The sequence below is a fragment of the Arachis stenosperma genome, chromosome 5, assembly GCF_014773155.1.
Source record: "Arachis stenosperma cultivar V10309 chromosome 5, arast.V10309.gnm1.PFL2, whole genome shotgun sequence".
NCBI lineage: Eukaryota > Viridiplantae > Streptophyta > Magnoliopsida > Fabales > Fabaceae > Arachis > Arachis stenosperma.
Window position 1 is genome coordinate 141,599,637 of NC_080381.1, and position 14,900 is coordinate 141,614,536.

Genomic DNA, 14,900 nt, shown 5'->3' on the forward strand with positions numbered 1-14,900 from the left:
CCAGTTAAACCAAAAACTTCTATTAAAGTTGATTCCATCATTCCATAAAAAAAAATGGAAGTTATTGGTAACATGATACCAAAAGTATAAACTGGCTCCTAAGAGGGGTGCAGTATAAGAGAGGTCGAAGGTTTGTAGGTCGGGGACAACCTCGACATCCAAGTGGAAAGAAGAGAACTTGATTCCTTTGGAGGGTCAGTATTAAAGACCCGACTAGCAAAATAAGAAGCCTAACATTTTTGCAAAATATCAGAGGGAGATGTTCAGGGGGAGATGGAAAAAAAGAAGAGACAAATCCGACCTGTTCTTGAGTAGAAAAATGCCCTAAAAAGGAATATAAGCGGCCAGTAACCTTGAAAGGAAGGAATACCTAGCCCTTCCAAAGGGCAGTGATTTCAATATCCAGACTGGGGATCTCAAGCTCCCGTCTTCATTGTAGAATTGTGCCACGTGAGACACCAAAGAGGGAGGAGGGATGATTTGAACATCATCATCTTCTTCAGATTGATGAGGTAGTTGAGTTGTAGTTGCCACACCGGACGCAGAGGTCGCTGCGGTAGCTATAATGGCCGAAAAAGAGGAAGAAGCGGATGCCATGGTTACGGGAGTAATGGTGGAAGCAGTAGTAGCGGCATCGGTCGCATAAGAAGAAGATGCAACGGTAATAGCGGGAGTGCTACTAGAATGAAGAACGGATTGAGAATCCATGGAGGAAATGGAAAGAAACTTTTATGGAGAAGAGAGAAAGTTCTTCGGGAAAAATGAAGAATGGTAAAAATGATGAAAGTAAATGGAGATGAACAAAGTAACAAACCTTAAGAGAATATGAAGAGTTTTTAAATGAAAAGTCCCATTAAAGCCCATAGAGAACGTTACGTATTTCCAAGAAATGCGCAAACTATTTCAAAAATTGTGTAACTGTCTTTTCAAATTTTAGAATTTTAAATGTGGCACGTGAATGGCATGCATGTAATTAAATAAAACTTATCATTTCATTTTTCGAAAAAACAAGTTTTAAAGGGCAATTTGTTAGAACAAAATTTGACTAGTAATGAAATTTGACTATAATAAAGCAGAGTAACGATTATGAATCGAGTCGAGAATAATTTGAGTCGAAACTGGGTCAATGGCACGACGATGATTATGAGTCATGTCGAAGAAAGATCGGAGTCGAACTGAATCAATAGCACGTGGTCCAAATTGACAGCACGACGCAGAATGTGGGGCTTGGAGACCAAGGTAGGAAAAGACATGGGATGGCAAACTTGGATATCAAAATTCTTCATGGTCAAAGCAAGGTCGTGGCTTGAGAGAAAGGAAGAAGCTAAATTGTGGGAAGAAAAACATTCTGCAAGCCTGTCCTTACAGCCTATAAATAGGAGAAGTTCAAAAGGAATGAAGGACTTCAATCTAAACACTTTATCATCACACAAAACTCTACAAAATTCAAGTCATGCTCACGCCAAAAAGAATCATAGAGTACAAATACATGTAAATGTGGAATGCACTTTTGATTTATTTCTTTTATTTGCTTTTCTTTTATTTTCTTTGTTCTTTCATTTTCCTGTCAATTTATTTTACTTTTCTTTGAGCATTTCTTTTTTTGTAAATACTTTGTTTTTTTTATTTTAATTTTATTCTTTCATTTAATTAAAGCTTTCATTTATTTTAAGTATTTCTTTTCATTTGTTATAATGTGTCATAAGTATCTTGACACAATTTATTTCAACACAAACAATAAATAATTTTTAGATTAAACCTACTTTTTTATCGTATCTGTTCTCCAAACTAAAATTTTGATACAAATTTAATTCAACATCCTATTGAGATTACAAAAAATCAAATGAAACATTATAAATAAAGTTGTATAGAGAGAAAATATAAATTCGTTTTATAATTATTTTTTATTATTTTATTATTCTTTAAAATGTGGGTCTTAACTTTTTCAATTTCTCTTTCATTTGATAAAAAAAATATTTATAAACTTACATTTTTACCGTATAATTCACCAAATAACAATATGAAATTGCAAGGTTAGTCAAAAAGTCAAAATTAATAGTAACATAAGGTTGGCCATTGAAGAGACCCTTGAAATCTAAGCGACAATACATTCTCATTCGAGTACCTAACACAAAAATACAAACAAACTTTTTTTTATGTAGTTTTAAAATTTTGGTTGTCCTTTTTTCATTTAGTTTGAATGATAGACCAATTTGTTAAGAATTATACAACAAGTCTTCCCCTTCAATCTGAACTTAATTAAGACTTCAGCCCTAATTTTGGACACTGAAAGTGGTATGGGTTGAAAAAAAATACTTTTAATTTATTTAATAAACAAATAAAAATATTTGAAGGTAAATTAATTTGAATTGGTCAAGTGATCAACTCATTCATCCACTTAGTTCGAATTTTGCCTTGTACATGCAACAATCTATTGACTAACGATAAATCCTTAAATGAAGTTCAGATTTGTGACGAATTAGTCGTTGATCTGTAAATAAAAAAATATCGTGAGCAAATAAAAAAAAACACTTGAAGAGAGACTATTTCACTAGTGTACATAGTAAAATTGATATATTTTCTCAATTGTCACGGTCATGGCGTCTAGTTTCATAACCGAATACATTTCAATTATACTTAGAGATAAAAAAGTATAGATTTTAGTATTTTTAGTTACCAATTCATTAATATAAATATTAAATTATTTTAATAAATAAATTATATTAATTCATATATATAAATTTTAGTAAATATAACTACAAATTATTATTAATTTAATATTAAGTAAAAATAAAAAATATTTGCCTGTAATAATCAAAGGCTTCGAAACAATCCCCCGTAGAGTACACTAATCAAACCTTTGTAGTGATCAATTATTCAACCGTGAACAGTGACGCACGCGGGTTATCGAAAAACAAAAATGTCAAAAGCATTACCATTAACAATAGTAGACTCCAATTGAATAAAGCTCAAACTCGCAACCAAAAAAAAAAAAACATCTTATCATGATAACTTCACCTTTCCTCTCCAAATTAAACTCCACCATCTCTCAGCCGCCATCTTGAAACATTCCAAATGAAACAAAGAACACTCTTATCCACCTTCAATTTAACAATCGTGTTCTCTCTTCTAACAAGAATCACTGTGTGTTCTATAAATCCAAAGTTCGAAGCATGTGAACCCAAAACTTGTGGTGGCACCACTAATCACCAAAACGTAAGCTTTCCCTTCTACATCATATCAAAACAAAACTCCTATTGTGGTCTCCCCAATTTCGGTCTCACCTGCTCCCACGACGGCTTCCCAATCCTCAACACCTCAGAAACTCTATACACTGTCCAAAACATTTTCTACAACAACCAATCACTTCGAGTGTCCATCCCTGGGCTCTCGCCTCTCGGGACCAAGATCCACGGAATGTATTTCCCCACTGAGAAACTTCAGCGGCCACAGCAAAAGGTTCAGTGTTGCTTCAAAGCAGAAGCAAGTGTTGCTGTTTTATGGCTGCAAGAACATGCAAGACCACAGTATTGGGTGTTCAGCTGAAAACAGAACAGGATCGGTTGTGGCGCTTTATGGGGATGTTGGCGAGAATTTGAAGTTAGCGAAGAAGAATTGCAGGGGGACGGTGAGCGTAACGAGGGTGGAAGATGAGAAAGGAGGGGTTGAAGAGGCGCTGAGAAGAGGGTTTTTGATGAATTGGACGGCCAAGAATTGCAGTGAGTGTTCCAACAGTGGTGGAAGGTGTGGGTTCGATCAAGACCACTATGCTTTCAGGTGTTACTGTCGTGATAGAATTGATTCAGAGAACTGTTATCCACAACCAGGTTTGTCCATATTCCTCTCTCGGATTATTGTGAATTATTAATCAAGTTAGATTGCCCGAGTAATTAATTTTTTTGTTTATTTAAATAAATATTTAAAATTATCTTATACATATAAAAATTCATTAACTAGATATAAATTTTCAAGTAAAATTCTTATTCATAACAAATTTTGTGTTTTACATAAAAAAAATTCAATTAGCTAGTTACAAATTTTTAAATAAAAATATTATGACAAGTCAAAAAAAATATCTATATTGTCAATTATTCGGTGAACACAAAGAACTAAATATAAAGAAGGTTTTAACTAGTCCATTAATAAAAGGATAAATAAAAGAATGTAATTAATATAAGTACAATTTAATTAAAATTTAACAATAGTGTCACTTTTTATATTATTATCTAATTATGGAGAACAAAAACAAGAATTATCAAATAAAAAAAATTATACGGCCGTATCAGCCATTATAGTTATTCTCATTATTCAAATGGTTATATAAAAGGTAGTGTTTAGGATCTCCTAGTAACATGCTTAACAATTCATTTAATTACCAAACAAAGTAAAAATCAAACACATTTCATATATTGAAAAAATTAAAGTACTCAAAAGTTCTTTTGGTTACAAATTAGGATCGCAGAATGATTTTTTTTTGTCGTTATGGGAGGATGATTTTGAAAATGTTATCATTTTTTCTATATAATTAAATGATAAAATTGATAATATAAAAGACAGTCATAATCCAAATTCTTCTTCCATCATTACATCTATCAGAATTATTATTAAATGCTTGTGAGTTGTGACAAATCTGTTGACCACAAAATTGCATACTACTGTAATTTGTTCATGGTATGGGTTATAATTCTCTATTGTCTGATGATCATACCACATTAAGACATTTAATTGATGACATTAAATGTTTTATTAATATTATTTGACATTCTTACTTCCTTTATGAAATAAAAAAAAAAATACTACGTAAAGTAATTTTAATAAAAAGAGAAAGAAAACAGCAAAGAAAAGAAAAAACAAAAATGGAAGATAAAGAGAATGGAGGAAGAAAAATATTTGAACTTATGTTCATTTGAGATAATATTTTAAATTTAATACTAGAGAAGGTAAATAAATAAATAAGAGAGTAAACTACGATACTTATCACCCCTCTAAAAGGTTATGAATTCTTGATAGGATGGTGTAACTATGAGTAATTTCAAAGTAATTGTTAGAAAAATATAATCCTGGTTGGACCATGTCAAATGATATACCAATTGGGGAGTTGTAGGAGACTTTTGTTCTTTTTGAATCTATTGGTGAGAACCAAAATCTTTGAAGTGTCATTTAAATAGTGTGCCTGTGTTCGTTCTAAACAAAATGTTGGAGAATGGTTATCCACCAAAACTAATAACACACTTTGAGCTCTACTTGTTGTTAAGAGTTAATACCAGCATGAATTACAAGAAGAGTTCGAGATTCCTACACGAGCGAGCATTAAGCCATGAGGAATAGAACTAACAATGGTCTCTTTTTAGTTGTGTGTTGCGAAAACTGAAGTAGTATACTGTTAGTCAAATAATTGAAATTTAACTGATCTAATTAACCCTTTTAGCAATATAACACTAGTAGCCACAATCTCTCTCAATCTAAATATCCTACTCGCTTGAACACTCAATTCAGATAATCAGCTGATTCAGATCGCTAGAAAGAAGCACATACTGTTATTTATTTATTTTTGTTATACACACACTATATGCTCTTTAATCACCATTCCAACTATTGCTGGGATCAAACTTGACGTGGCATCTTACACAAACCGACTTTTTTTATTTAAATAAAAAAATTAATTATTTTCAGAAGACTTAGAGAAATCAATGTAAATTCGCTGGATTTTGCTGTCAGTAACCCCACAATCAATATAAATCTGTAAGGTGATTGCTACGGTACGATAATAAATTCATACGTACTGATACGTTGAAAATATGGACAAATAATAATAAAACATGTGGAATTTATTTTCCACGTCAGCATTTAATTTTTTCTTTTTTAAATATATATTATATCACCATTTTTACTAAAATACCCTTTTAATTAAATAAAATAAAAATTATTTATTTATTTAATTTTATAAAAAAACTTAAACATCCTTACTTACTTTATTTGATTAGACAAAAATATTCTTTTAAATTAATCAAATTTTAGAATTCAATTAACAATTAATGTTAATTTTATAATTTTAAATAATTAAAACAACAAAACAAAAACATATTAAAAAAACAAAAAATCAAAATTGTTCTTCATCTTCTCCGATTCTCTTTTAACTCTTCATTTTTGGTGCCCCCTCTAAAGAAAAGCAGTTAAAGACCCAAACCAAATCGACAAAACCCTAGCCCGGCCGCTGTCTCCGGGTTCTCAGCGCTTCCGCTTCTTCCTCTTCCCCTGTCCGAAACCAGGTAGCTCGGCACGTCGTACCCATTCTCGCTGGCTTCTCTGTTCGTGGCTTGGAGCAGTTCGCCGTCGGATCACCGCTTGCCGTCGTCTCGCCGGTTGCCGTCGTGGCAAACCTACGTCGATGACCACCTTCTCTGCGAAATTGAAGGCAGCCACCTCTCCTCCGCCGCAATCGTCGGCCAAGACGGCAGTGTTTGGGCTCAGAGCTCTAATTTCCCTCAGGTTATCTTTAATACTTCTCAATTTCTCTCTCCAAAACTCTCCTTCTTTCTTAGTGCTTTGTTTTCCAGATTCATCTGTTCTTTTTTTTTCGTTAATTTTCCTCCGATTTATCAGATTTGATTTGCATGTGACATACTGACATATCCTATGATTTTGGTGTTAATTTGATACATTCGCGCTTTAACCATAGCTGTTTAGTTTTATCAACTGGAGCTAATTGATTAATTTTTCAGTTTCTTAATGTTTCACTTGTTAAGTGCAATTTATGCTATAAATTAAAGCTTGGAGAGAGTCATTAGGAATGACTTGGAGTTTGGACTATGTGATTATCTGATATGAGATGCATTCCTTTTTATTAGTATGTAACATCATAAGATCAATCATACACTCGTTATTGTTATATATGAAATCGGATATTCACATCACTTGTGCAAGTAACATGTGGCTGGGGATTTCAAGTGTGTTTGGTTCATAGCACAAGTCAAGTGATCCTTGCAATCTGAAATAGTTTTAGTTGATCTGTTTTTGATTGGTCTTTTGTGTTGTGCAGTTCAAGCCTGAGGAAATTACTGCTATCATGAATGACTTTGCTGAGCCTTGATCGCTTGCCCCCACCGGGTTGTACCTCGGTGGCACCAAATATATGGTTATACAAGGTGAACCCGGCGCTGTCATTCGAGGGAAGAAGGTACTGACTGTTTCTAATTATAGCTTGAATTTTGATTGCACAAGTTCATCAAAGAAAATACAACAATCTATGATAATGTGAATCTGCTAATCTGATTGAGTAAATTTATGATGTAATCATGGATTCAAATTGTGGTATGTGACTGCTTTAGGCCATAGCTCACAATGAATCAGCATCAGCGTAAAACTCATTGCTGCACCATGTCCATACCGTTGTTACCTTGATGCTGGTTTTGGCCATTGGTTGTTAAAATCTCAGCTTGTCCTTATCATGCAGGGTCTTGGTGGTGTTACCATTAAGAAGACGAATCAGGCGTTGATCATCGGAATCTACGATGAGCTTATGACTCCAGGGCAGTGCAACATGATTGTTGAAAGGCTGGGTGATTATCTCATTGATACGGGTCTTTAAGTCTTCTTTGTTATTTCATGTTATCTGCTTGCTTATTTCACTGGCTCCTATACAAGGCTTCGCATCGATTTGCCAAGAGAATGCTCGATTGTAGTGTAATAATATTAATTAATGGTTATTCAAAGTCATGGGATCTGCGTCTAGGGAAGAAGTTATGGTGCTTGAGAAGTGAATGATAACTATAATCTCTGTTGTTGTGCTTTTTAGCGGGTATCTGTATACATTTTACAAGTGGTTTTAATGCTACGGGCATAGATTGGCATAACTTTCTAAAACCTTATATCTCCCATCCTTTTTCTTCTCAATTTTATCTATGCCCAAGGAATATAATGTTATTATCATCACTGATTCACGGTTCTGTTAGCATCATAGTATATTTCCTTTTACTCTTGGAAGAAATGTTACACCTAATAGTTCTCATCAATTTTGAGATTTCTAAACTGTGTTCTTGGGGTGTCAAATTATGAGTGGAGAAAATGGAAAGGGATAGAAAATAGGGACAAAGAATCTCAATCCATTGGCTATGGACTTTTGATTAAAGTCTTATGTCTGCATTGTGTCTCCATTTAAAATTTGACACATGCATAAATTTCATCTCCGTTTTCGCCAAGAATTTGGCACTCAGAAACAAATAGGATAGAAACAAATATTTGACTATCCACAAGTACCAAAATATTCATGGCTTGACGCGCACAAGTTTTCTTTAACCTCAAGAACCAGATGAATTTTTTATTAAACATGGTTCAAATAAGATGTTCCCCTTAGGCCTTAACAACATAATTTCTTTTTTAATTCCCTTGTATTTCTTGTGCGTCTTACGATCCAACAATTTCCTTTGTTGAGTTTACGGAAATATACAACATAAAAGTTCACAAGGGACAATCCACATAGTACATTCTTTTAGAGACAAACAATCCCGAACATGATACTACTCATCACCATAAAAGAGGGTAAGAAATCTTTGAATATGTAGTGATACAAGTATATGTTTTCTGACGAGTTGGCATGTATAAATGGGGGAACCCCACTCTGCATAAAGTAGAAAATTGGAAATAAACCAACTGTACTTACAACATTTTTTGTATAAACTATTCACAAACCAATGACAATGCAAACTAACAAAATACAAATCCAGAAACGACCCAAAAAGTACATACCAATTCTCCACGCTGGTCTAAAGCTTCAAGATAACAGTTATATCTAAATCCAATTTGTTGAGGAGATAGCTGACGGAAAGAATAATCTCTCTTATTATAGAAGACGGTTGGATAACACTATTGCTGCTTATAGTATCCACCTTGATGAGGTGGAGGGTATGGAGATGGAACGGTATATGGAGGCCTGGGAACAGAACCAGGTTGCTGAGCCGGCGCATTATAGTATGGACCACGCCATCCAGGATATGCAGGTTGGCCATACTCTGCTGGTGCCTGCTGATGAACCTGATGGGGTTGGTATGGAGCGGCAGATGTTGGTGGAATGTGGTATGGAGGTGGAGGCTGATGCGCTACTGAACCATTTGAGGGAGGGGGATGTCCGTAGGAAGAAACCGGAGGCTGCTCAGGTGGTTGATAATAAAGTGTTTGGGGACGAGGATCTGTTTGTTGTGTACTGGGTCTTTGGTTTTGGCTTCCAACTGGTGGGTAGCTACTACTAAAAGCACCTGAGTTTTTATCTTGGAAACTCAGACCAGCCACTTGTCTTTGAACATCTTCAATCATTTCTCTGCACTGGATGTTCCTTGTCATTACGAAGTCATTGCTCTACTGCTTTACATTTGTGATCGCATCCTATCGAACAGAAATTTGCATAAATAGCAAGTACTTGTTTTCAACCATATATTTAATCATACTCAGATAATTTCTTGCATAATAGAATTCAATCAACACATAGTTGATAAGTTCTAACCTGCAGAGTAACATAAAATTTTAACCCTTCATTAATGTTGTCTTTTATCTCTCGAAACTTGGCTATGGCAGCTTCAATCTGCTTATAGCATTTTTCACGTGAAGCTGAGATATTATAAGGAAACCATGAAAAGATCAACCATCAGACAAGTAGGGTGACTACACCAAAAAAAAAAAAGAAAGGGTAGCATTCTGTATGAAATAATAAGAGCCATTTCAACTATTACCACTGAAATAGAAAAGAAGGTCCATTAATTAATGCATCAGTTCAAACAATTTTCTGTTGCTGGTTAATATTCAGTTTTGTGTACATTAAAATCAGATTCAATATTGAGGAGAACAACCAAATAGATATACCTTTATAGTCTTCAAGATTGAAGAGAGCCGAGAATTCATCATTCTGAGCCTGTAAACAGAAGCAAACGGTTGTTAGAATCACATAATTGAAGATTGTTGCTTGCTCACAATAATCAATGTAGTAAGTAAAAAAGGAACCCCAGAAAATTTTGTATTAAAAAAAAAACCACCAAGACAGTTTGGGAAATATTTCTCTTAGAAAGTTCTAATATGCATCAATTCTTTTTAAGCGAGCGCACATAATGCAATACCTGGATCTGCATCAACAGTTGCTCCTGTGCCTCAATATTTGAGCTATTTCTTCACAAATATGGTCATATTTTGCTATTTCCTTCTTAAAGAGATCCTCATGAGAGCCAGTGGATGTCATCAACTTTGGTAATATATCATCCTGAAGATATTTTTAGAAATACAAGCAAAGATAAATAGTACATGTTATAGATTCATGAATCACGGATTACATAGGATGGAAAAAATTCCACAAGAAGCATCCTAATCAGGTGTACCTTTCTTTTCATCTCTTTAAGCATGTCTTCAAGACCAGCCCTTTGGGCTCCAAGAGTTTCTACTTGCCTCTGAAATAGCGAGCACAAAATTTGATAAGAATTATAAACACATCTAATGCCAATGTTGTAGTCATTTTTTAAAATTATAACCCTATGAAACAATTAGAACATGTATTACTAATATTCCTTTTGTAAACTGAAATCCCTTTTCCTACTGCTAACTCTAATCAATACTCCATTGTCCCACAATATGACACAGATAGGATGAACTGAAGGACTGTAAAACAAAAATATTACTGAAATTGCCAATATAGCAAAAAATTTGTCACATATACCAGAAAATTCTAAGAGAAAAATAACAGTCATATAAATTATTGATTCAAGAACTGGTAGTGAATCTTATTCTTTGAAAATCATAATACACAATCATAAAATAACCATAACAGGACCAAAAACAGCAACTAACCAGGCTCTGCTTGAGAGATCCCACAATAGCATCTTCATTTTGATCTAAAGACATAATCGGCCTTGCCAAGGTTGGAAGTGCGGATTCAATCTGGTAAAGTGCATAGGAAGTTCAGTGACTGAGCAACATGTCCTAGCCACACCAAGAGCCAAATGAATCATAACAAATAGTACAACAATTTACCGGGCGGGCATCAAGGATTGACATGAATGCCGAATTTTCTCTAACCGAACGCTCAGGGTTTAGGGTTGGGTTTTTGAGTTCTATACTTCTTTCCAAGTTTTCAGAGGGAGAAAGGGCCAAAGGGTATCTATCGAAGAGGGGTTTTTGATTTCTGAATCTGTTTTTTTTTTTTTTAATGAAGAAATAAAAACGACGGCGTTTGGAGGCCTTTCGTTTTGAACCGGTGACACTCCAAAAGCCGGGCTGGTCTAAAGCAAAAAGTTTGTACCTTGCAGCAAAGAAATGAAGGCTTCAGCAAGATCCGGTGTCAAAAGAGGAACTTTAAGCATCAAGTTGATGTTATTTCCTCCAATGTTGACAGCAACAGAAGCATGGATTCTCACCGTGACATAGAGGGCACCCAAGCTGATCATTCTGAAAGCAACAACAACATTTCCATTCAACAGGTGACTCACATGAATCAAAATGTAAGTATTTCTTCCTCCCATTATACAATGGTTGCCCATAAGCATAAAGTACTAGGTTTAATATTCTTTCATTGATCAGACTGCTACAAAGGAGCTAAGCAAGGAAAGTGCTATGGCCATGATAACAGTTACTTCAGAACAACAAAGTCCAGTTTCTGTTCTTGATCTGCAATTTTACAGTGAAGACCCACCTTCTCCAATCAAAAAGAAGACAGAAATCTCAAAAGATTTAGGTATATTCTACACTTAAGTTTTTGTGATATTCACATAAAATCATCTATAGGAAAGGAGTTTGGATTACATTTTAACTCTTTCATATTTATATTTCTACAGATGAAGCTTTAGCCACTCCTGATAACATAGGGCATGCATTGGACCTTCCTCTTTCATTCAATAACACAAAGGCCAACTTCAGCAATGGAACCAGTGATGATGACCTTCAAACTCAGAATTTGGATAAAGTTCTTTGGCAAAATGACGATAATAGCGAGAAATTCACCAATTGCAGAGAGAGAAAAGATTCTGACCGTAAATACATAGCAGAAATATTGCTCGCATCAGGGCTGCTCAGTAGCCCCAGCTTAATCCAGGCAGTTCATTCACCAGGTCACCTGATAAACCCAAAGTTGTTCTTTGCACTTGAACTATTGAAGACAAACAAGCTGCAGTTCAATATGAAGCACAATGCTGGGAAGATTCTTAGGATAAATAATCTTGAAGAAATGCAAAGAAAACTCATATTTGATGTTGTCAATGAGATTCTAGTACAAAAAATTAGTGCCTTAATATATGTATATTTTGGCTAAAAAATAAGTTTGAGATTCTTAATATGCAAGGAAACAGGCAAGCATTGTTTATAAGCCTAAACCAGTACAAGTGATGTGATGATAAATAATATTTGAGCCTTAATCATTTAAAGAACCTTTACAACTCATGAAACAGCTTGAGTTATATGAGAAAGTGGCAAGAAATTTAACTTTGTTAACCAAAATATCATATAATAAAGCACTCTCAATCATTTTTAACTATGTCACATCACAAGAATGGACATTGGATAGGACCCAGCCAAGTTAAAGGCCACAGGATGCATACCTTTGCAATGGAAACAATAAGATCAATGTCCTGCAGGAATGCAGAACGTGTAATATGCCAGCCATTATCAACACGCTGTAACATGGTTACCGTGTCCATCGGGTTCTGGATAATTGAGTGATAGTTAGGAGCATCTTCGTCTGAGACTGGATAATGGAAGAGATTATATCGCTTGTCATATAATATCCTGCCACAGAAACAGAAGAGACAAAATCAGAGAGCCAGAGAGAGAAGCTTTATGTGTTCAATTAAATATGACAATGGCCCAAGTGAAGCCAAGAGTTCATGAATTTAGAACATATTAGTTGCACTTGTCTTACTTGCAATGCTTATTCGTTACATACTCACATCAGTTATATCAATTTAAAACAATTTATAGATATTTTGGTTGGTGTATTTTAGATAGCATTCAGAGCTTGGTTAATAATTAAGGACTTTAGGATCATTCTGCAACAATGTCATTAGAAGTTTAAGACATCAATCAAACCAAGAACAGGCCAAAAGGTTAAGAAAAAAATGTTTTGAGAATTGCATAGACCTAGTAACAAATCTGGCATACTGAAGCATCCACAAGTATGTTAACCTAAGAATCGTTTAGGAGTCATATAATTTGTTTACTTAAAGGAATCACACAAGCTAGTGTTAACCAAAACATCATCAATCATGTTCTTGTCACTGCTTTTCAAGATATAAGCATGAGCCCACAAACCCAAAGACAAAGCAACCAATCCAGTACAGGAACTAATCACACTTTGTATGGTGTAACCGTCAGGATCATGAATCCTCTGCATCTCACAGAATATTCTCAATGCAGTGTCATACTCACCAGCACTTGCATAAGAGTCAATCATGATGTTCCATGAAACCTCACTTCTCTCGGACATTTTCTCGAACACCTAGTGTGCCAAGTCTAGAAACCCACAAGTTGCATAAAAATGAATCAAACTGTTACAAATATGAGTATCCGATTCAAACCCAAGTTTCAATACATGAGCATTCACCTGTTTCCCTTCAGAAAGAGAGAACAAGTAAGCACATGCCTTTAATATAAAACGGTATGTGTAATTATCAGGAATAACCGCTGCACTTTGTTGTTCTCGTTCCATCATTAACATTGCTCTGTAAAGTTCCATGGACTTGTGTTTTTGATCTGCGGTTCTAGCATAGGCTCTTATGAGTGTGTTCCACGTGAAGGAAAAAGGAACAGAGATAGCGCCGGCGACGATGGAACAGAGCTGCTCGACGGAAAAAGGAGGCGACCCCGGCGACGATGGAACCGAGCTGCGCGACGATGCTTTCAAAGCTGAAACAGTAGCTGCACGATGGTGGAACAGAGCTGCACGATAACGACGGTGGCTTCGAAGCTCGTTTCGGCGACGGCGTCGGGAGATGGACGGAGGTGAGGTAGTGAGATCGATGACGGAGAGAGGAAGGAGGAGCTCGAGGGTGATGGGAGGGATGGGTTCGCGTTTAGCGTTGTGTGGAGCTAAGGTTGCTGGGTTGAGTAATTGGCTAGGGCATCTCAGCAGATAGGAAGAGGAGAGAAGAAGACGAAGAAGACGAAATTTTCAGACAGAGGTCTCAACGATAAGATTTCTGAATGCACATGAAGAACAATTTTAGTTTTTTATTTTTTTAATATATTTAATAAAGATGAAGAACAATTTTAATTTTTTGTTTTTTTAATGTATTTTTATTTTGTTGTTTCAATCATTTGAAACTATAAAATTAGAATTAATTGAATTTTAAAATTTGATTAATTTAAAAGAATATTTTGTCTAATCAAATAAAGAAATGATGTTTAAGTCTTTTTATAAAATTAAATAAATAAATATTTTTTATTTTTATTTAATTAAAAGGGTATTTTAGTAAAAGTGGTGATATATTATATATTTAAAAAAAGAAAAAATTAAATGCTGACGTGGAAAATAAATTCCACATGGCTTATTGTTATTTGTCCACGTTTTAAACGTAACGGTACGTATTAATTTATTAATATATCTCTTTTGGTAGTTATCGCTTATTGCGTTGGTGTTTTAAATGTTTATGGTTGTACTAAACTTGATATCTTTTAATCATTTCCTTTCCTTTTTTATTATTGACACTGACATTTACTGCATACTTATATCATAAAAACCCAGCATCTTGCTAATTCTTAACCATTGACATTTTTATTATTGTTATTCTTATTTATTCATGAGTTGTGTTATTTAATCTCTGTCCTCATCTGGGAAGCTCCCACTTTAAGGCACACCCTACTCTCTTGGAGGCTCACCCTTTCCTAGTTTTCCTCTTCATCCATGCACATATTATCTCACACTCTTAGTGACTTGA

At 34.7% G+C, this 14,900-nt stretch overlaps 1 protein-coding gene and 2 pseudogenes across 1 annotated transcript; 2 read left to right on the forward strand and 1 right to left on the reverse strand.

Moving 5' to 3' along the window:
* Positions 1–3,514: 3,514 nt before the first annotated feature.
* On the forward strand, positions 3,515–8,867 carry LOC130981603 (uncharacterized; annotated as a pseudogene).
* LOC130981604 (vacuolar-sorting protein BRO1-like) lies at positions 8,861–11,495 on the reverse strand (annotated as a pseudogene).
* Positions 11,496–11,506: 11 nt separating this feature from the next.
* Positions 11,507–12,343, forward strand: LOC130981835 (protein LONGIFOLIA 1-like). Its single transcript, XM_057905566.1, has 2 exons — positions 11,507–11,707; positions 11,808–12,343. The coding sequence occupies exons 1-2, from the start codon at positions 11,587–11,589 to the stop codon at positions 12,278–12,280; spliced, it is 594 nt and encodes a 197-aa protein (XP_057761549.1). The 5' UTR covers positions 11,507–11,586; the 3' UTR covers positions 12,281–12,343.
* Positions 12,344–14,900: the final 2,557 nt, after the last annotated feature.